The 23,997-nt window shown below is 36.6% G+C and overlaps 2 protein-coding genes across 6 annotated transcripts in view; both read left to right on the top strand.

Annotated features, from left to right (window-relative positions):
- LOC108967467 (HEAT repeat-containing protein 5B) overlaps nt 1-23,673 on the top strand; it is a 27,886-nt gene extending 4,213 nt beyond the window's left edge. The window contains exons 1-11 of one of the 5 annotated variants that reach the window (XM_018930893.1): nt 5,668-6,627; nt 12,912-13,325; nt 13,772-13,919; nt 14,018-15,492; nt 15,586-15,859; nt 16,709-16,741; nt 17,377-18,252; nt 18,322-19,290; nt 19,359-21,324; nt 21,770-21,784; nt 23,006-23,673. In XM_018930893.1, the coding sequence (XP_018786438.1) occupies nt 6,560-6,627; nt 12,912-13,325; nt 13,772-13,919; nt 14,018-15,492; nt 15,586-15,859; nt 16,709-16,741; nt 17,377-18,252; nt 18,322-19,290; nt 19,359-21,324; nt 21,770-21,784; nt 23,006-23,334 (6,567 nt within the window). In that variant the 5' untranslated portion in view covers nt 5,668-6,559 and the 3' untranslated portion in view covers nt 23,335-23,673. Of the gene's footprint in view, nt 1-5,667; nt 6,628-12,911; nt 13,326-13,771; nt 13,920-14,017; nt 15,493-15,585; nt 15,860-16,708; nt 16,742-17,376; nt 18,253-18,321; nt 19,291-19,358; nt 21,325-21,769; nt 21,785-23,005 lie in introns of those variants that run through there. The other 4 variants (XM_018930897.1, XM_018930894.1, XM_018930895.1 and 1 more) reach the window with 4 other exon arrangements.
- LOC108967470 lies at nt 1,902-3,700 on the top strand. The gene has a single exon (XM_018930902.1). It carries the CDS (start codon nt 2,161-2,163, stop codon nt 3,232-3,234), a length of 1,074 nt encoding a protein of 357 aa, XP_018786447.1. The 5' UTR covers nt 1,902-2,160; the 3' UTR covers nt 3,235-3,700.
- Nucleotides 23,674-23,997: the final 324 nt, after the last annotated feature.

The following is a 23,997-nucleotide window of genomic DNA, read 5'->3' on the forward strand; positions in this document are numbered from 1 at the left end:
CAGCGGCTACACTGGCTAGGTCATATTGTCCGAATGGACGAAAACACACTCCAGCTCTGAAAGTATTCGATGCTGTACCCGCCGGGAGAAGCAGAGGAGAGGAAGACCTCCACTCCGTTCTAAAGACCAGGTGGAGAAGGACCTGGCTACGCTTGGAATATCCAATTGGTGCCACGTAACAAAAAGAAGAAACGACTGGCGCGATGTTGTTAACTCGGCTATAATCGCGCAAGCGGTGTCTACGTCAATTAGGAAGAAGAAATTGGAACTAGATATCTTCAAAACTCTTCCTTTGAAAGCGGAAACCGTTTTTTAAAACAGCAGTCGCGTTCCCTACTCTGTTCCCTTTATACAAGGATACAATTTCAAAATTTGAGAGAATGTTTATTACAGTGTATACTAGCAGATAATGCAACAAAACAAAAACCGATTTTTCGAAAATTTCACATTGAGACGATCTGTTAAGATATCTTGATGAATCTTGGTACAGATGTTCCTTGGTATCAAATGAAATTCAGCATTTTAGAGCCCTGTCAATGACGTTATCGAAATACAACTTTGCATGAATATTTTTTAAAAATATATTTCATCTCAGATCTAGAAAGCGTGGAAATCGGACCACACTTTTTAGTCTCTATATTTGTATATACCTCTTATGTCTACCATTGCATATGACTGACTTTTTATAAWTTACCCGTTCCCACGACAGTCGGGTCTACGAAAACCGGAACGGACCCGGATTTTTAACCGGCCAAGGACTGTCAACTCGACAGAATTCTGCCGTTACAACAACAACAACAACAACAACACTGACTTTTTACCGAAAATATTATCGAAATATGAAGAGAATCCTTTGACCGATTACAAAATTCCTTTGCGTCAAAAGTAAGTAAAATCAGGCCAATACTTCTCCTTGCTTTCATATTATTATAGAGACATTTGAACTTCCGGTTAACTTAATGCAGCATATATCGGTAAATAAGAGGTGTAATTCCAAAAATATGTAAAATCTGTTGGTAAATTACATTTAATATAATAATTTTCGTTAATCTAGCAAACTTTCGCCAGTGTGAGTTACCTTCATTAGCTTTTCCTGAGTTGTGTACCATAAAKTCATCATAATTTTTCCGCATTAATATTTTTATTTTCTATTGGAATTCAGAATTTTAYATACATACATACATATGTATATTGTATATTAAATCTTATATGCCCGCCTCATTAATGATATCCATTAAATAATAATTTTTTTATTTTGTTTCTTATGAATATTCAAAATTTGTTGTTGATGTTTATGCTTTTGTGTTTTTTATTTTCCTTTGTGATGCTGGCAAGTTTCTCAATATCCAAACATACTTGAATCTACATATACATATGTTTACATTCGCAAATATGAAGACATAAAAGAGTATTTTTAATCTGAATTGATAATATGATAATTTGAATCACCAAATGACCGAAAAATATAAAGTTTTATAAATATTTACCGGCAGTGCGTTTCCTCGAATGATGCAATTTTAATCCATTGACAAAAGTAGGTAACGATATATAATTTTGAAAGTTATTACTACAATATGTATTAATAAATTCTATGTAACTGAGTATGCGATTAATATCCATGTCGTAAAACACACAAAAGGGCCCTTAAAACTTTCAATTTAAAATAAACTTTAAAACATACGTATTAACTGGTTTGGTCAGTCAATACGCTGATTGTAGTAGCCTTTTGCAGACTTTCTAAGAGAATCAGTACACAAGAACAAAGCGATTATCAAAAATTCACCTTTCTCATCTGCGCCTAACTTCCACGAAATTATACTCCATACAGATTTATAAGTGTGTGTGAATATTTAAACATTCACCTTAATACAAGTAGTTGTAGTGACAAAAGAGGTTTTGAACTTGAGCGACGCATTTTACCTCTGTTCGTGCGTCAAACGGCAAAATCAGAGCTCAGTCTGCTTGGTAAACTGCTTTCGAATACTCGTACTTTTAACTTTTCGGACGCGTCATAATTTAATAAGATTACAATCGAACATTTAAAATTTGAAGCCTTAAATATTTTTTTCTTCGTCGTACTAAATTGTCAGTCATTTAAAATGTCAGTCATAGAATGAAACTACCGAGTAACACTAAAGGGGTTAATTTATGTAACTAAGTATGCAACAAGTGTATTCGGAAAAGTCAATTATCAGTCAGATGTTGTGCCTACTTTTAGTCAGCTACGTTATTTTGCCATGCACTTGGGCTGCGCCACATCTACTCACCAGTTATTTGCCAGCTTCCATGCAAGCGCTCGCTTACTATATCGACTATTTGCAGTACGAGCCAATATCATCGACCACTGTCGAACCACCGTTTAGAGTGAACGATGATGAATTAACTAATATATTTAATGCTTCACCTACGTCCACACCGCTACCAATGCGTACAACAACCATTACGTTATCCACAAATAAGCATCCATCTACCTGGCTCTCAACAACTAGCCGACCAACTTGGTTCAGCACTACCAGCAGACCGTCACAAGGTGTTAGTACCACGGGTTCTGGCTGGTGGAAACCGCCTATTTGGTGGCATCCTACAACAGCAGCTACTACAAAACCTACAGTGCCGCCMACACCCACACACAGACCCGGTTTGTATGCACCCATAAAATCGCCACTAATCAAGCCGCAAACTGAAAAACTCGTCGGTTATGAGGTATTTGACGAAATTGGTGATAACACTGAAGGTTTCGACAAATTGACATTGGCACTGATACGCGATATACAAACAGAGGCAGAACATGATGAATTTACCAATGATGTAGAGTCTTTGGATAACTTTTTGCGCCTTTACGATGACAACTACGGACGAGCCGCATTCGATAGCGACAATGCTGTGGATCGTTGGTCAACCACGTCGACTGCAGGTAAAAAACGTGTACCGCCAACCAAACCATACGTAGAATTTTTATTGGTTTATGATTTGCTAAAACGCGATGCAAAAGCCGCTAACCTCAGCAAATACGAGGGCTATTCGGAAGAATTGTTAAGGGACTTACACGATTTATCCAGTGCTTCGGCGGAGCGTCAACTGTATACGCTTTTCAAGCGTATGATCGATCGCGGTGATGTACAACGTAGTGACGTCGTCTCTCGTTTACAAGGAATAATGAAGGATTTAGCTAACCCCCAAAGTGTCACTGCAAAGGAGTTGCGCTACATTCCAGCCATGCCATTTGTGCCTTGATTGTCAAGTGCGGAACATTAATTAATAATTCAATAAAATTAATAAATTTGCCTAAAGGAATATTGGCTGTATACCTATGTATATGAGTTTAAAGTTAAAGTTATTATATGGAATATAATTATTTTTATTTAGAAAAGGTATTTTAGCGTTTAAACTGCATGAATGTATCTTATAAAAATCCACATACCGTCTGCAGGGGTATTGCCCTCTAAATAGAAATTTKCTTACGATGTAAAGGTCAGCCCAACAGGGGCTATTTATTATTGTTTGAGATTTTAGTTTGGAAATATCCTTTTACAACATTCCAAACTATCAGTACTAGTTTTCTGGGCCAGATTCGGCTTGTATATATACATTCTTACATTGCTTTTTGATTTAAATATTATCCTTTGTTGGCTGAGGATTAGTTTATACTCAAAATAAAATTTGACTTGGTGCATATAAAATACAAATCGAAGTTGATAAACATTTCTGGTTTGATTTGTGTAACCTTTTTTTATTCGTGTGAGGTTTGATCTTTATATTAGGTTGTCAAAAAAGTTTTGAGGTATTTTCGCTAGTTGGCGCTGAGATCGCGTAGTTCTAGTTTTATTCGTCGCATCGCGTCATGCTATACCTTTCTGTCGTTTCTTTTAAGTCTTTCGTGAGTTATAGCGTCACAAACATGGAGCAAAATAAAGAGAAAATACGGCATATTATACAGTACTACTACGATAAAGGCAAAAATGCATCTCAAGCCGCCAACAAAATCTGTGCAGTTTATGGACCCGATACAGTTTCCATTTCCACCGCACAACGACGATTTCAACATTTTCGTTGTGGGGTAGAGGTGATCGAAGATGTGCCACGCTCCGGAAGACCTGTCGTCGAAAATTGAGATAAAATCGAAGAATTGATCKAAAGAGACCGGCATAGTAGCAGCCGTAGCATCGGTCAAGAGCTGGGCATGAGTCGTCAAAAGAAATTATATGAACAATTGAAAATTCAATAAAAATACCGCAAGACTTTTTTGACAATCTATTATGTCAATTAAAGTATGTCTTTGCCTTACATAACATTAGCTGTGTATATTTTAAAATTTTCTGTTGATCTTAGAATTGTGTTCAAAACTTTGAGCAATTTTGAGAAGATTTAAAAAACATTTCTCGATGGTCTGTAGAAGTCAAGCTCGGGACTCTTTTATCTGTATATGTGAATTTTTCTTGTAAATAAGTATTTGAGTGCGATCCCGCTATCAGCAATTGAATTCAAGGAGATGCAACTAAAATTTCGCTCCTAAGTGTATGTATATATGTATGTACTTATACACGCATATATGTATGTAATATTCTGAATCATTTTGCTCTAGAAAAGGTAACAAAAGATGAAAGCAAACAAAAACAATAACAACTTGTGCAACAAGAATGCAAAAGGACTGGAAAATGTAAGAGTATAATGGAAACAAGAAAAAATGCCATAAAAGGTTGAAGCGGTGTTAAATAAACACACTAGTGCATATTTATCCGTATTTACAATTCTATAGATCACCCAGCAAAACAATACAGTTGTTTGAAATGCGTTCGACTTGGTCACACGAAACAACTAATCTAGTTTGCGGAATACTAATTTCCTTAAGAGCGATGTTAGCTGTAATTCTCACAAAAGACTCGTGAAAGAAACCTTCATTTGAATCATTTCTACTGCCTCCCAAATGTCCCTAGAACCAATGTACATGAAGCTAATAGAATTAGCAGCCTGAGTCATAATATATCTCATACGACTAGTTTCCATCATAATATAAAGTATTTTACAACTGGGTAAATTTTTGGTGAACGAATTGAGAAATTTCCCAAATGCCTGACACACAAAATTGTAGTAACACTTTGTTCGGATGTGTTTTGTTTCTTTGATATGTTTCCTTCGGATGCCGTTGAGTTGCAGACATTCGCCGCTCTGTAGCTCATAAGCTCCACAGAAGTATGCCAGCACTCATGAGAGCAAAACACATTCACCGCACTCATCGCGCTCACCACCAACACCACCGCGTTACGCCATTGCCAAACCATAATAAGTTAGACTATCACCATACTGCACCAACCGCCGCCTCCTAAATCTTTTATGAATGTAAATAGTTTGTGGAACATAATCAGAAACATTACATTCTACGTTGGCGTTGATGTTTGTGTACATATGTACATACAGACTTAGGTTGACTCTTTGTCGACACACGCATCGTCGAACATGTGRAGTGGCTTTAGCGACAATAATATACAAATAAACTACATGTACATACAAGGCTACCTATATTTCATCGTACATAAATGTACATTGATATAAGTATCTGTGTGAGCATGGTACCGCAGCTATTGCCCCGGAAAGGAATGGTGGCATCGCACCACTTATATTTCCTTGCAATCTCTCACATTTGTTGGCGAGCAAATGAACACAGTGGACAGMGAAGTAGCTACGCGAAACAGGCAACCAACGCGAGACAGTCATTTTTTCAATGCAAGAGACAACGGACGGTTGAATCGGAATAATAAATCGCGTTTATGTTTTGTGCCAATGTAGTTAAAACAATACTTAGTGAAAACATAGAGTGTGTGGAAAACGATCAAAAGCATTTTAGTTTGTAAAAAATAAGTACCTAATATTTTTTGCCGTGCATAAATTTGCTTTGTTCTTATATACAATCTATATAAATGAGACACCAAATATTTCACTGAATATTTATCAATATTGTATGTTTCTTGTGCGCGAATGCACTTTTATTTTTATTTTACATGTGAATCGCCATAGTTTCTAATTATTGATTTCTTCGTAAGAATTGGAAAAGAAAATGTGAAATTTCAAAGACGAACAGCGAAGAGATTGCGACAAAAAGAATGTTTACGCAAACATCGTTCCAGTCATTGTTATTGTTATTATGGTCCGAGTTGCAGTCCAGCCGAATTCATATGTATGTACATAACATGCATATTTGAATGGGCTTATGGTCGAGACTAAACACAAGCAGTTGATGGACCGTGAATCAGTGTCGGGCTGTGTGCTATTGTGCAAGCAATAAATACATACATACACGTATAATTTTTGCTCGAGTCTTCCACAAAGTCTTCAACCATTTTTAAGCACTTAGTTTATATTTTCAAAATTATATTGATAGAACGGTAGCGCAAAAATCACTAAGTGGAAGTATGTATGTAAAGTGAAATATTTTAAATCGATTGAAAAAACACTTCCATCCGTGTTGAATTGAGTGATAAAGTGAAAAAATGCACATTGAAAATTTYTGCTTTGCCAACACCCATCAAATCTAATACAAAATCTGCAGTAGTGTTCAGCGAAAATGGAGAATTTACAGAATTTCGCCCGCACGCCACAATTTTTGCGCAAAGTCATAAACGAAGCCAGAAGGTACAGAACTTGTAAACTAGATTAAATTTGATTATTTACATATCTATGTACATATATGTATATTGCACAATTAACGTAGATGTATTATATAATATATGGTAGGTAAATATAAATACTTATATATCATCTGATCAAATTGGTCCCGGACAGGTTATTTTAAGGGGGTATTCTATTCTCGAAATTTGAAAAAAAAATCGATTTTTTTTTCATAATTTGATAGATTTGATATTCAAAAATATCTCCCCAAAAGGATTTTTCAAAACTCAAATTATTTTCAAAGTTATAGCCATTTTTGTGACGTGGCAACTAGACCAGTTGAGCGAACTGTCTATCTATCTTTTACGCTGCCCGAAACTTAACGTAAAACTTTAAACGCGTTTTTCTCCAAACTCCTTTTTTGATGTGGGAGCCACAATATCTCAAGTTCTAATCAGTCGATTTATTTAAAATTTAGCATGAATATTCTTTAAATATATGTATGTATCTCATCACTAGAAGCAACAAAAAATAAAAATTTGAAATTTATATTTAAAAAAAATCGACAAAATTGAAAATTACTAAAAAAAAATCGACCTTTTTTTGAGTAGCCGCCATTTTATAAAATTTTTTTTTTAGTTTTGCTGCTTCATGACAGCGACATTCGTACTCATTAAGAATCCGTCATTTTTCAGATGACGGCAAGGGCGATGAGGACACGGCCTCTTTTTGGAAAARWWTTTTTTTTTGAAGTTTACTTTGTGTACTCTTTTAAGTTTAATAAACAAATGTTAAAAAACGGATAGTAAAAATATCTAGTGCTTCTTTTTTAGTAATTGTTGAAAAAAGCTCGAAATGCGAGCCTTTAGACTAGAATACCCCCTTAAACTGCAAACCGAATCGATAGAAATTGTTTTTTTCTTAGATTGATTCTGTTCTTTATGTTCATGGGAAGTTTAATCTCGATCTGTGAATTAGTGTGTGTTTGACAGCTGTTTGCTCACTACTCGAAAACTTTACCGTTTTTTCAAGGGAAAAGTTAAACTATAAGTTTGCTTATAATTTTCTATTCCGAGTAGAATCACGACCACGAAAKCGTTCAAAATGTTGCATAAATGTGTTGGGACATTTACTAAGTGCCRCAAAGCATTCAGCGAATGTCGTTAAGCCATCGAAAACTTTCCWAATGTTAGCCCTCCATCCAACTTTATTAATAACATCGAAAAAGTTGAAGAAACAGTGCTTGAAAATCGTCGTGTTGGCATCAGAGAGATGGCAGAGGATCTTGACATCTCTTAGGGATTGGTTAATGCTTTGAGTGTAAAGCGTGTCAATGCTAGACTCGTACCAAGAGACCGGAATCTTTTGCAAAAAGTAGAAGTCGCAAAAGAGATGCTGTCAAACAGTCTAGTGAGTGGCGCTCAAAAAATGTGTCGAAACCGAAAAAAASCAAATCCGCTAAAGGCAGGGAAGGTCATCCCAGACGATGCTTATAACAAGGGAATGGACATTCGGATGTTTATATTGGCTCAGTCGCCTCTTTGAAAACAATAACAAAGATTTGTATTAAAATACGTAAAATGTGTTTTTTCAGTCCTCAAATATTTAGAGGTCAAGTGTGGCATAACCATAAAGATTCGGCTTAATTATTATTAYTTGTTGATTAATAGGAGAAAGAGTTTGGACCTATAAACTTTACTTCCTTCCTACTGAAAACGTTAGAAAGAATATTTGACAATCATATGCAAAACGTACATCGTTAGAGTCTACACTACATACACTGATATGTATTTAATATCGAAAGGACTCTTTAATATAAGAAATACGCCCATGGAGCAGACCTGCGCATTTTTGGAGCATTCTATAACGCTTCCACAGAATCTATCTTGATCTTTAAAACAATAAGTGTAGAAATGAACGATCAAGGAAGTCTGGAGAATCTTTGCTAAAGAACTGAAATTTCAAAAGAAAAAAAAAAACTAGACGACAAAGCCCCTCAGATAGTTGGAGATGAGGACGAAATTTGCATTTTTAGTAGTAGTCTGCAKTATTATGACCCCCACTCTCAATACAGTTCAGAATTGGGCACCTCAAGAGTCTCTGGGATTGATCAATATGATCCCTCTTTTCAACTGGATAAGAAGATTCGAAGTAAACATAGATAAAGATAGTTGGCGTAAAGATWTGTTAGCTGCGCGCAATGTACTAATGATATATACAGATGACTCAAAAATGGAGGATGGAGTGGTGCGAAGATATACTGTTCAGAGTTAGATATAAGGTAGCGGTTCAAGTTTCCGGGCCCCTGTRTATTTGAATCAAAGGTCTTTGCCCATGCAAAACCAGCACACAACTCCAGAGTCAGCAGCCCGAAATCGTGATCAACATTGCAACCATGCATTGTCTACGATCTGGACAGAAGCATGRTAAGGAAAATCAAAATATGATGGAACGAGCTAACGGCTGCAAAACTGCAAACGTCATGTGTAAAACGGTCACTGATCACTTTGTCGTGACGGCCACGTCTGATGAATGGGGCTCAGATATCGAGAAGACTGCAGAAAATGTCAAGAGAAAAGCACCAGGGAAACAATAAAGCGTTCTTGTGCACTTGTCCCTCATGAGCTAGGCTACGTTTTAAACATTTGTGGGTCCTATCGTAAAGAACCAAAACAGGTCTATGCGTGGCTCAATAGCCTACCAGACTRACCTAAATTTAAAACTATATTAATTATTGTAGCATTTCCTTTACCATGCCTATGTAGTTTCCTTTACTAATCGTATTAAGGGGTTAGGAATAGTCAGTGGCACGAACAAATTAGAATTTTCAGTATTTTGTTTTTTTTGCTATTAATCGTGTTATTTTACAAAAGTCGTAATATGGCATTATTATAGAATGTGTTGATTTGAAGTCACGAAAATAAAAAAAAAATTGAATTTCCAAACTTATAGTTGTTTGTGTTGACCCAGTTCCAAAAAAAAGTACTTGCGGTGACAACCAGAAGTCCTTTGAGATTTATCTAAAATCAATCGGACAAAAAAAATTAGTTTTATAAATAGATAGTCCTGGGCCTGATCGAAGGATTTTATTTTTATTTTATTTTTCAAAAATTAACAAAATGGCGGACTAAGGAAATTTTTGTCTAAAGTTTTGGGAAAAAATCAATTAATTGGTCTTAAAAAATCGAAATTTTTGAAAAAAAAAAAAATCCTTCGAATATCCCCGAGTTTATTATGTATTCTAACAGCTGTATAAATTTCATTAAAATCTACTGAGCGGCTTTCGAGTTACAGTTGTCACCAGTTTAAAAAACATAGTTTTGAGAAAAACGCGTTTAAAGTTTCACACTAGCGCTTTGAAGTGCCCCAGCTCTCTTTGTTATTTGTTGAATAACTCAAAAACTAATTATCGGATCAACGTGAAATTTTCAGAGAATATTTTTAGGATATTACACTTAACGAAAAGGGACTCAGAAAAGTGAGCTAACCGATTATAGATATACTATTTACCCATTTACAATGATAATTTTATTAATGCTTTGTCCTAGCTATATACGGCAATACTCAGTTTACGTCCATCACGTTCGTGCACTGATGTTGGCCTCAAAATGTTTTTGGCTTTGCAATGGTTAGTTAGGGTTGATTTTCACTAAAATGTATTTCATTATTATTATTTTTTTTTTTTTTTTTTGTATGTTGCCCTCCCTGAAAAAGCTTTCGTGGTAGTTGATAGTAAAGTCAGTTGTTGCTGCAACATGTTCGTCTCCGAGGGTGTTGTTTCTTTTTAAATGAGTTGCTACCTAATATATAATGCATTCGGTTATATACTCTACATATATGTACACAAACGCTTCGTATATACATAAGGGTACTTGAATCCTACTCATGTCAAAGGTCAACACTTTATGTGCTCAAAAGCATGTAACTGCGGGCACTAGCACGCAATAAACACCTACTTGTGCTAACGTGAGTAGGACATGTTCAAGTTTTAAAAGGCTTTTAGTTCAAAATTCTTATCAGCATTTCTAAGTGAGTGACATAATTCCATTTCAAGATGTTTTTTTCATAATCAGACAATTATATACAAATACAAGCATAATTATATGGATATTAACACATCATAAAATCCATAACAATTTCGATGTTTTTACGAGTATATGGTGTTGGTAAAGTGATCTTTAGTTTCTAGTTTCGGTTGTAAGTGTGTATAAAAAAGAATGTGAGAAATGGATATGCCTGTGTTATTTAACACTTTATGTGAAATAATTGATGTAACAAATCAATTGAAAACTTCCGGCCTACCATAGTAAACGTGTTTTATTGACAAAATTAGTCTGTTACCTATTCAACATAGWTCCTTTCAAGGGGCGTCTCTCATCCGAAGGTGTTGCTAATTTTTCTTTGGGGCGTTTTTTACGTGACGGGTCACAAACCTGTGGCCGGGCTGTTTCGCCCTCAGACTTTAGCTTGCCTACAAACAGATGTTCTTTGGCTATCCAGAGGTTACTGGGTCTAGGACCGGAAGTCGTGAACTGCTTGAGCCATATGTAAAAGAACTCTTTCTGGCCACTCCCAAGTGAATGACAATCAGAGAACTTTACTCATTTACATGAGCTTCTACACATGACTCCATACTCCAGGGTCTGGTAGTGAATGAGAGCAAGACGAAATATCTCCTGTCATCAAATAAACAGAGAGTCGTGGCACACCCGACTATATATATACCTGTCTATGGAGACTAAACTCCACGGTGCTTTCTATTGCTAGAAGCACATAGATCAATACAATGCGTTGGTCAGCGCCCCAAAGCATAAATGCATTTTGCACTTAACTTTTTTGGTTCCAATTGGTTCGGGTGGATATAAGTGTCACTGTTGACAGTCAAAACTTCGAAGTCGTAAATCATTTCGTCTATCTCGGAACCAGTATCAACATCAAAAATAATGTCAGCCTCGAAATCCAACGCAGAATAAATATTGCCAACAGGTACTACTTCGGACTGAGTAGGAATTTGAGAAGTAAAGTCAAAAGAGTCGTACAAAAACCAAACTCTATAAGTCACTCGTTATTGCCGTCCTGCTATATGATGCAGAGGCATGGACGATGACAACTTCTGATGAGTCGACGTTACGATTTTTCGAGAGAAATGTTCTGCGGTCCTTTGCGCTTTAGCCACGGCGAATACCGCATTCAATGGAACGATGAGCTGTATAAGATAGACTATTGTCATCAAATTGAAAGGTAAATTTCGTCACCGATAACATTTTTTTCCCTAGATTGGTACTTAGAACGTGTTTTTATGTTCGTGAAAAGTTTGGTTCCAAATATCAATGAGAGTGCCTTCGCCATTGAAAGTGAATCTTAAGTGTTTGATATGTAGCCCTGTTCTTCCAAACTGACTTCGTCCTATATCTCGAAGACTTGTGTAAAATTTCATAAGACCGGTTCAGTTGTTCGCGAGAAATCTTGACAACTTGGATTTTGCTTAGAAGTCCGTAGAGTAATTTCGATTGATCGAAAAACATTTTTTGGTAAGTTCCTTACGTAGTTTTTGGCTAAAAATTTATTTTTCTGTTCAAATGCCTTTAATTTGTGAAGGAATGAATAATGCAAATCAACGACTTTTTATTTTGTTATAGGACGACAATTGTGGATGCTAAGTGTCTCGCCGCGTCGCGTCTATTATCATTAAAAAAATTTAACAAAAAGTTAGTTCACTCTCTTTCAAGTAAACCTATAAAATAATTTAAAAAATGAGGTGGACCTCCATATACATATGTACATACAATTGTGTTTGTTTATGCACCGAGTATTAATATATATTTTATTTGTATGTATGGTATACGAAATTGTTTCGCTCTGGTCTCATTTCATTCGCACTTTCAATGATTCATATAAGTTTTCATTTGAAATATGGTCAAACTTACTAAATGGAAGTCATATGGAATATGTACATATGTATGTATGTGTGTACACACATACGACCACATTTAATTGGCATCGCAATTTAAATTAAACAATACTGTATTGTATGACTTACGTCTTGTTTTTGGAATGAGCAATGCTTGTCGAGACATTGATAACCCAGCCTTGGCAATGTGAAAACCACAACATCATCAACAATATATGTAGAGTAGAAAGCCGAGGTATACGCTAAGGGGTTTTTGTAGAGATCTTGCTGACCTCACAAACCAGCTCTGATCTGTAGTTGATTATTCTACAATGCTATAGTTTTTTTCTCATATTTTAATTAATTAACGCAATTTATTGTATTTAATCTATTTTACTCTTATTTTATTTATTTGCAGGTCTTTTATTCGCAACGACGATACGTACAACAACGAGGCTGATAGTGAGAACAGTACCGAAGCATACATTGATGAAATGGAACTCTCACATAGTCTCACACTCAATGAAGAAGCGTTAAAACAATTGCCAGAACAGAAACGGCCTGTCTTCATTTTTGAATGGCTGCGCTATTTGGAGAAAGTGCTGCCGGTTGCACAGAAATCGGACATAAAATCATGTCAAAAGAAGTTGGTTCAACAATTGACAGAACACATTCAGGGCTCACCAGGTCCACCGACCCGCAAATTGATAGCCAGCTGCTTGGCGACACTCTTCTCTGTGGGCGATACTTTCATGTTGTTCGATACGGTGAATGCTTGCAATGACATATTAAAGAACAAGGACGATTCACCGAGCTATCTACCCACTAAACTGTAAGTTCTTATAAAATGTGATTATTTGAATGGAGTTGGGGTTGATTGAAAAGTACTGATTATAGGTCCCAGTTTTTATGAAAATTTTAGCGTTGAAAATCAATTATGATAAAAAAGAGAAAAACTAAAAATAAAAAAAATCTTATAAATTAAGGTTATTTGAATGATGTTGGAGTGGATAAAAAAGTTTTAAGTATAGATCCGAGTTTTTATGGGAATTAGAAATAAAAATTGCCGCCCAATTATTTTGTGGCTATTAAAGAGTTCTATTTAAGATATAAATCTTTATGTCTCAACCATATCTTTACATAATACTTTTTAAAGACTTTTCCATGTTTTCCTCCATTTAAATAAATATGTGTTTTATAGTTGATTTTCGCCCACTTTATCCTTGTTTACTTATCGTTTCTATTTGTTTTGAAAAATCTATCCTACTCTTTACTTAGTGCCGCTATTTGCGTATTGGGTTCGATGTATGAGAAGCTCGGCCGTATGATGGGACGCTCTTACGAGGAGACGGTTCAAATACTAATACGCACTCTACGCAATGCTGAATCGCAGGCGCGTGCAGAAATTATGATTACATTGGAAAAGGTAGGCAACACTTTGTACCACGCAGACTCAATAATGATATTATCACTCATAATTTGATAATAATGTATTATCCCTTCGTATCAAATGAAATTATATAGGTTTGCGCTGGTATGGGAACGGCCATTTCGAACGTCCACAAAGATATTTATAAAGCAACTAAGCATTGCTTAACAGATCGCGTGATGGCTGTTCGTGTGGCGGCTGCTAAATGTGTGCTAGAGATGATCAATCACGCACCATTCCTCTACCAGACCGAACTCGAAAGTTTGGCTACGCTATGTTTTCGCGCTTTTGATGGCAGCAATTATGAGGTACGTTGCGCGGTCGCTAAATTATTGGGCACGCTGCTGGCTTTTACGCARCAACCACCGGAAGGTGCAAATAAAAAACCAGGCCAACCGATATCAACTAAGAATCAGGCACGGAATGTCTCACTCGATGAAGCATTGGGTATATTAATGTCGGGTTTTCTGCGTGGAGGTGTTTCCTTCCTAAAGGGCACAGGAGAAATTATTAAAGGAAGTTCGAGTGTTAATCGAGAAGTTCGTGTTGGCGTCACACATTCCTACGTTGTTTTTGTGCAATTCATGGGCAGTGTCTGGTTGGAACGAAACCTAAGCACATTCCTAATGCATGTACTGGATTTGGTGGCAAATCCCAAAGCCGCTTCCTCACACGTCGATGCTGTGTATTCGCGTAAATGTATTAACTTCATACTTCGTTCGATTATCGGTAAAATGCTAGGCGAAAAAGCGCAGACATCGGCCTGCAAGGAACTTATTCACATTATAGCCAAACAAATGAACTCGATCGATTTCAATCCGGAAAATGCAAAGGATTCCAATCAAGAGACCCTTTTTAGCCAACATTTACTGGTGTGTGCGCTACAAGAGTTGGGATCGCTTGTACTCGGCTTGGGCACTACAGCACAGAGTCTCTTGCATGATCATTCATTAAATTCTATTGATGCAACTTGCGCTGTGCTCGTTCACCCATGTGCCGCGGCTCGTCTGGCTGCAGCTTGGTGCTTACGCTGTTTCTGTGTGGCAGTGCCGAGCCAAATAACGCCGCTCATCGATCGTTTTGTCGACGCCATCGAACAKATGCGCTCCTCACCCGAAGCAATCGCCGGTTATAGTGCAGCTTTAGCCGCAACTTTAGGCAGCGTACGCTACTCACCGCTTGGCATTCCACACACCAAAGGAAAAGTGGTATTTAACACAGCTGARGARCTATTACGCTCGGCATCGCAGAATAGTCGCATGTCACTGAATCGTACGCAAGCGGGCTGGCTCTTGATTGGTGCTATAATGACGCTTGGTTCGCCAGTAGTGAAAGGATTGCTTCCGCGTATGTTGTTATTGTGGCGCAACTCATTTCCACGTTCAAACAAGGAGCTCGAGTCCGAAAAAGCACGTGGAGATGCTTTTACCTGGCAGGTTACTTTGGAGGGACGTGCAGGTGCGCTCTCTGTTATGCACAGCTTCTTGCTGAACTGTCCAGATCTGGTTACAGAAGATATAACAAGGCGTCTATTAACGCCCATCGAAAGTGCTTTAGCAATGTTAGTTAAGTGAGTAAATATTAACAAACATACAATTAATTATATAACATTGGTAACTAATTAAAATTATATATACCTTTTTTTTTAATTCTGCACTCATAGTCTCTCGTCTGTTTTGAAAAGTTATGGCACACAATTGAAAGCGTCCGCAGCTATGGTGCGTCTGCGCTTATATGAGACGCTCTCTCTTCTACCACCAAACGCTTTGGAATCGTCATACACACATCTGTTGCGCATGCTTGTGGCCGAGTTCACACTCTCCGAAAATCCAGCCAATACAACGAATTCTTTACTACGGGCACTCTGTCACGGTGATGACTCCATAATCTTGGGAACCTGGCTTCAAGAAACAGATCATCGAACTATTGAGGATCAGGTGATTAATTTAATATTGTGCGCAAATACATATCGTATAAAATGGTTGCGCTCGAAAGTTTTTTCTGCTATTTTCACATTAATTGTTGTGGTTATAAATTTTTATTCGCAAATGAAGATTTACACAAAAATTATAAAAATTTACATGGAAATATAAAGTAGTTTTATAGCATATATCATATACAGTTTTTGTAAAAAAAACTGAAGCAATGAAGGATGTTATAGCTTCGGTGCAGCCGAAGTCAACGTTTTTTCTTCTTTTGATTAATTCCACTTCTTCAATATTTAGTATTTTCTAAGTGCAAGAGAAAAGTAAACAAAATTACAAAAGAATTTTAGGCCGAAAAAGAATCAAATTTAGTATATAATTAAATATACATATTTTGAAAAAGTTAAAAAATTGGAATACTTGTGAATGCGTATTTGGAATTGTTGCAAATATTAAGTAGTATACAAAATCCAATAATGAAAAGTTTCCTACGCACAATTTAGAAAATAATCTGTACTTGTATGTATATGAATAAGCGTATATACTATGTGTATTTGTTTGTAATATCGTAAATTCATCTCTTACCTATGCATATGCACATATACGAGWATACAAAACAAAATCAAGAACAACGCTTCAAATAAGCAAAACCAGTTGAAATTACGTGTTAAATAACCACACATTTCTAACTACCGATAACTACTTCCACCTCCTTTACATTGCTATCACCAACGCATAAACAACCGACCAACCAATTTAACAATCCTATCGTCGTCACCAATGCCAATATCAATTCTAATGCAACTGTTACCAACAACTGCCTCTGTACGCCATCATTTATGTGTTAATCTTACAAAATAGATGGAACCTAATCGTAAATCCGACGGCGAGCATGTAAGTGTCGTTATTTATGTTGTTGTTACACGTTCATGTTGCTATAGCCGCTATAAAAATTAAGTTCCTTTGCGTTGTATGAATTTGTATATTTTTTCTTACTGTTTGGAACCTTCTTAATTTTGTCKTATTTTAACATATACATATGTATATTCATGTAATCGATAAGTTTGGTAATACTTTAATGTTGTTTTGTGATACATATGTATTTTTACTTTTAGGACAAAATCCCTTTAAGTTTGTTCATATGAACAAATATACACATACTATGTACATATTTTATTATTTACAAAGCCCGCTTTATTTGTCAGCAATAGTTTGTTTCAGCAATGTATAAACATTTGTATGTTCTTTCTAGTCAAGTGTGTTTCACTGGAGCGCCGTGTTTGGCCATTTGCCGGAGAGATTTTTTCTTGCTTTGAAAGTTTTTTTTCTTCAATTGGCGTCTGAAACCAATAAAAAAATTTCTTGACCTTCACGTTTCATTATTTTTGTTGAATTATAAGCATATTTAAATATAATCAACCCATTTACAAGTATTTTGTAGATTTCTTTTGAATAAAACTTTTTTGTAAAAATCTCGTATACATATGATTTATCGTTATAACAAGTTATAACATATTTTGCCCTTACAGCTACAACCTAACAGCGCTGCCGGTTCAGGTGCTTTAGAACATGATCCCTGCTGCTTATATCGTCCACCAATTAGTGGTTTGGTAGGCACAGCTGCAATTGCCGCTGTTGCTAATACACAAGGAAACAAAGTCGATCAATGTCCTGGGCCTCTGCCATTGGGCGTMGCTGTTATCGATATGTCCGTAACGTTGTTCGGTTTAATTTTCCCAAAGGTGGCTAATAAGCATCGTTTGCAAATGCTTGAGCATTTCGCCGAATGTATACGTCAAGCGAAGAGTAGTCGTCAAGAAGCGGTACAGATGAATATTTTCACTGCATTGTTAAGCGGTTTGAAGGGCCTCACAGACAGCAAAAGCGGTATTGGACAAGAAGATGTGAAAAAGAGTTCTACTAACCTGGTAATTGCTGCGTTGGTTAGCTCGAATTCGACATTGCGTTGTGCAGCTAGCGAGGCTATCGGTCGTATGGCACAAGTAGTAGGTGACTCCCGCTTTACCGCCGAATTGGCACAAAACTCATTTGATAAATTGAAATCGGCACGTGATGTTGTCACCCGAACCGGTCACTCGCTTGCTTTGGGTTGCTTACATCGTTACGTTGGCGGTATGGGCTCGTCACATCATCTGAACACAAGYGTTTCCATATTGCTAGCATTAGCGCAGGATACTTCATCGCCGGTGGTGCAAGTTTGGTCGCTTTATGCACTGGCGCTTATAGCGGACTCAGGTGGACCAATGTTCCGTGGTTATGTAGAGGCGACACTATCCTTGTGCTTGAAATTATTACTTACCGTGCCGCAGTCAAATATGGATGTACATCAATGTGTAGGACGTGTTTTGAATGCTCTCATAACAACGGTTGGTCCGGAGCTGCAGGTGTGTGCTGAAATAAATCACGCATATTTCTTTAGATCACTGTTTGTAATATTATTTTTTTCTTAATAGAGCAATAACAGCTCCATAGGAGCAATGCGCTCTTCCTTCCTTTGCGCCGCTGCCATTATGCAGGCACACACGGACCCATTGGTACAAGCTGAGGCAACTGGTTGCTTACAGCAGTTACACCTCTTCGGCCCAAAATATGTTAATTTAAGCTCTTTAGTACCGACACTGGTGAAGACGTTGTCGAGCAACTATTTAATGCTGCGCAAAGCTGCTGTGTCTTGTTTACGCCAACTTTCGCAACGCGAGGCCAAGGAAGTGTGCGAACTTGCGCTACACATGACACCGGAGCAATGTCCAGAGATTATCATCACTGAATACGGACTTCCCGGTGTACTTTTTGCAATGCTGGACACCGAAACTGATGCAGAGATGTTAAAAAATATACATGACACTTTAACCTCCATGCTACAAATGTTGGCTTCCGATAATTTAAGTTCATGGTTGAGTTTGTGTAAGAACGTGTTAACCGTAGCCGTTGAAGGAACCTCGTTACAGGATGAAATGAGTGGTGTGAAGAGTGAGGCAATCAATAGCAAATCTAGCGGCAGTAGTGATAATGCTAATAAAAGTGAAAGGGATGACGATGACGAGGAAGAAGATTATGATGATGTGACTGAGTATCACGCTGAGGAAAATACCTCTACTCATCCTGCCGTGCAACCGCGTTGGCCAACACGCGTTTTCGCGGCGCAATGCGTACGCAAAATTATAGCCACATGTGAGGCAGCCAATCCCATACACCTTGACCTAATACAAGCCAAGGAGATGCAAATGATAAAATCACGTGGCGACTATTTGATTCTGCATTTGTCTGAGTTGATACGTATGTCGTTCATGGCGGCTACTTCGGACTCTGATCAATTGCGTTTGGAAGGTTTACGCACTTTACAGGAAATAATAGATCGTTTTGCGAATGTACCAGAGCCAGAGTTTCCTGGCCATTTACTACTAGAACAATTTCAGGCACAAGTGCGTACCAATTTAAAATCCGATAATTACTACCACCTATTTTTAAAACATTAATTACGTTATTTCAGGTTGGCGCTGCTCTCCGTCCTGCATTTTCACCAGACACTCCTTCACATGTTACAGCAGCCGCTTGTGAGGTTTGTTCCGCTTGGATTGGTTCCGGTGTTGCACGCGACCTTAACGACTTACGACGAGTACATCACTTACTCGTTTCATCTCTAGATAAATTACATACGAAAACAAACAGTACTCAGTTATACAATGAATCAATGGCAACGCTGGAGAAATTAAGTATTTTAAAGGCTTGGGCTGAAGTATACATCGTTGCTATGATCGGTAATGGTTCTGCGCCAGCTTCTTTGCTACAAAAAAAACTCACCTCATCAAATACGATAACACCGCTTACAWGTGGTATAGATCTAGATGGTACTGAGGCGGCAGGTGGTGATTTCGGTGATTTCGAAAGTCGTGGCGAAAGCCTGCTGAATTTAGTTAAACCTGAATTGGGCAACTTATCCACACATTGGCTAGCGGCCATGAAAGATCACGCCCTCTTATTGTTACCTGCAGAATTCCAAAGTCAATTGCCTCACGATGGGGGCGCATTCTACACTACTGATACGATCAACTCGTCCAAGCCACATTATTTGTCCTCCTGGCCGCCCATATTATATGCCGCTTCATTGTGGCTGAAGGACGAAGGTTTCGCTGCGTATGTGAATACAAATGCAACTGGTGTTGATGGCGCCGCTTATGAGACCAATAACAACATTTCACACGGTTCACTCTCGGCCGATCGTTTTCATATGATTTTCGGTATTTGTATGGAAGCTTTATGCAGCACCCGTACCTCGGAAAAGCCGAAGAATGTCATCAGTTGTTTGCAATCACTTTACACGATTTTCGATTCTGACTGGGCACGCAAACAATTGATTAAGAACAAAACATTGACGATTGAACTGTGTAATGTTTTGCATCGGCAAATATTAACGCGCGATGAACTGCTGGTCCAGTTACTTTGCATGGAAATACTAAAACAAACAATACATGCGGCCAGGGATGATCTTCAGTTAAAACGTGATCAGAACCTTACTCAAAATAAAAACAATGAAAACACGGATAATGCGCAACTACAGACAGAAATTGAAAATTTAGGAGAGGGTGGAGAATCTGGAGAAATCACTCCAGGCACTTCGCACGTCTATGCTGTGCTGGAAGTTTGCTTATGTGTGTTTGTTCGTCAAATACCCTCAATGAATCCCAGTGTCGCCAGCAAACTTAGCACAATTCAATTCAAACAAGAGTTAGCCGCCAAAAGTAATACATCACAATCGTTCTTCTCAGTACTGGCCGAAGATAATGGTATGCTTGTCGCTAGTGGCCTGCAATGTGTCGAAGATCTAACCGCGCTGTGCTCGCCAAAAGGTGCACTGACAATTTTGCCAACCATTGTCTTTATGACCACATCGATAATGCGAGAAATTGCCAATAAATCAGCCATCGATACAACGATATTAGCAAATACGGGTTCTGTACAAGCGGCGTTGCACACTCTGAAATCGGTATGCACCGACCGTTGGGCAAATCATGTGCTGATTTCAGCCGAATGGATGGCAATACTACAAAGCGCATTAGCTACCGTTATAGATATGACGAAAACTGCTGGTGATGAKGAAGAACGTAAGGTGGATGAGGTCACCATGTTATTGGCCATTGCTGTCTTTATATTGCACACACCCCCTTCAGTGGTGTCCACTCCATCACTACAATATCCATGTATTAATCATTTCCGACAATGCATGCAGTCTGACCATTTATCTGTCAAGTTAAAGTGCTTACAAACAACACGTTCAATTTTCGCAAAAGCTGATCTTAAAATATCTACACCCTACATCCATGCACTGGCGCCACGCATAATTGAGGGCTTATACGCTGAGGCGGCAAAGACGCCTCGCACCGACATSGATCTGCAAATAACGCTCGAMAGTATATTAACCGTGGAAACGTTGATTGAATTGGCAGAACCGCAGAATCGTAAGTGACTTCGCATGCATTTTTTAGCATACTTTCGTTGATTTGTACTTGTAATTGTTTTAGTTTGTCTCAATWACTGAAAATTCTAATAAGATTTCTCATGATTGAGCAAATAGTTTGTTATTTTAGTTTATTGTTAGTTCAAAGCCACCGAGTTTGTTGATTTTTTTTAAATTCTTTTTAACCTTTCCACTTTCAAAAATAAAAATTAAAAAATTTTCCGAAACATTCATAATTAGTCACTATCACCCTCAATATGCCTTATGAAAATATCATTGTATTAAATAAAAAAAATGTCTTTCTTTTTCTATTTATCCCTTTAAAAACGCAAAACAAAATTTCTCAACCATTTCCCATTGAAATTGAAAAATATAAAAAAATATAAAATATAATAATAAACAAACATCCCGTTATTCCGTTGTAACTTTTGTTCAAAAATCTATAGGAAACTTGATGCAAGGTAATTACCATACATTAATCAAAAGCTCAATAAAACAATGCACACACACAGCTCAAACTGCTTTGTATGTTTACTTATAAGGCTTAATGTCCGCATAATCGTACAAATACAATAAAAACATGTCTACTTGCTGTCACCACTTCACACTATCGACATTTAGTTGACAACCACTTCATCAAAACTAAATTGGATACGCGCTTAAAACACCCATGTACTCTTCTATCTATATCTGTACTTCGATTTCCTTCAGCACTGACACTCAATTTAGTATTTCTTTAATATTTATTATTATTAGTTTTTTTCTGTTTCCGCATACACATATTTCACAGTTTGCATGAAAATAGATTATAAAAACCAAAGTGTATTCAACAAAGTGGAATAAATATATGACATAATTTTTCTTTACGCTTATATTATATGTAATATAGCCGAAGGTCCTGGCAGCCAGTGCTCCTTTTTTCGTGGAAAAGTAATTGTATTATTGTTTCACGTTTTTATAAATAAATAAAAATATTATATGTATTGATTGATTTAACAATTACATTTATTTAAAAATTTAAAAGTAAGCAAAACGAAAAATATTATTTTTNAAATATTATTTTTTTTTAATAAATAAAAGAAAATGTCGAATACTTGCTGCTTAGCAAAACAACTCATGAAAGCAATCTACAAATGTTTTTAAACTATTAGAAACTCGCACTTTTTGAAAACAATATATTCCAAACCTTGAGTAATACTTATGCCCTCTATTCCTTGATTCATTTGCTGTTAATTTTATGTTTCCCAAAATCAATAAAAATTGTAATATTTACATATACACTTGCGTATTTATTTACACAAAAAGTGGTTTTCTAAAATGTGTATATGCCTTTATCTATTAGTTTGCCAATCAAATTGTTTTTTTTTTTTTTTTTTTTTAATAATCTAACATATAGTTATTGTTCAAGTTGAAGACGCTTTCGCATGACCTTTAAACTTATTTAACATTGATCAACAAGACAATTTTTTTTTTATTTTTTTATTCTTATTTATTTTCTTTTTAATTAAAATAAAACCAAGTATTGGTAAATAATCTCTCTTGATCACAGCACCTTTCCTCTACGCATGTGTGTACATCATTCTATTTTACACAACTCAATTATAGTACATAAATTGCTACAATACAATCAGAATGTGATTTATTTTAATTGCTTTTAATTCATATATTAATGCATTTTACAGGCATACAAATGTTAACACTGCTGGTTCCTGTACTCATAAACTTCTTGGCAGAGCCGGCAAAACTGCGAACATTGCCGAAATATCAACGGCACTTGCATGAGCAAGCGTTGCAGTGGCTGATGAAAATCGGTCCCAAATACCCGCAGGAGTTCAAAACTTTAATGGGTCAAACTTTGGAACTGCGCCAGAAACTTGAAGCTGCCATTCGCAGTCAACAGCAGTCTATTAACATTGCCAACAAAGCAAACGAATTACAGATGCGCGGCGGTCTTGCCAAGCCGCAGAAGCCAACCATTAAATTGAAAACAGATTTCAGCAATTTCCAGTAAAAAAAAAGGAAAACAATATATATACTCTTGGGAAAGTTGTCCTGCTATTACAGTTACAGCGTTGAAATCATCTAACCTTTACATCTTTACTGTATGTGCATATTTTTTCACACATACGTACATATATTGGAAAACATAAATTATTGAAACAAATTCATGGATATGAGATCGGCTAAAAAATGTCGAAATATGATTTGCATAGGCATTTGTATTAGCACAATAAATTAGCACATAATAAATTTAAAAGAGCCCATTACCTATGTGTTTGTTCGGTGGAACTCGAGCGAATATTGTATTAATTTGTCTTAATAATTTATTAAATATTAGTCGGTTAAAATATTTAAATTTTACAAATGTATATTCGATTAAATGTTAGAATTTTAAAATACCACTAACACCTGAACGTAATTTCTACTAAACAACTCGTCACAAGTTTTTTTGTACGAATATACATTTACTTAGCCACGCATACATATACTTCAGTATGCAATATCAAATAGGTACTATCCTACTTTATTAATTTATGTTTTTTTTTTTGTTTGTCTTCTTCGTGAAGCGTCATAATAATATTACTATTAAACAATAGAAGTGTAAAAGTATTGTAAAAAAAATTTAAAAAATGGAAAGGAAAGAACTTAATTGATATTAAGCAACCCACATCGT

Source organism: Bactrocera latifrons, unplaced genomic scaffold (assembly GCF_001853355.1).
Source record: "Bactrocera latifrons isolate USDA-ARS-PBARC rearing strain unplaced genomic scaffold, ASM185335v1 scaffold_189, whole genome shotgun sequence".
Classification (NCBI taxonomy): Eukaryota; Metazoa; Arthropoda; class Insecta; order Diptera; family Tephritidae; genus Bactrocera; species Bactrocera latifrons.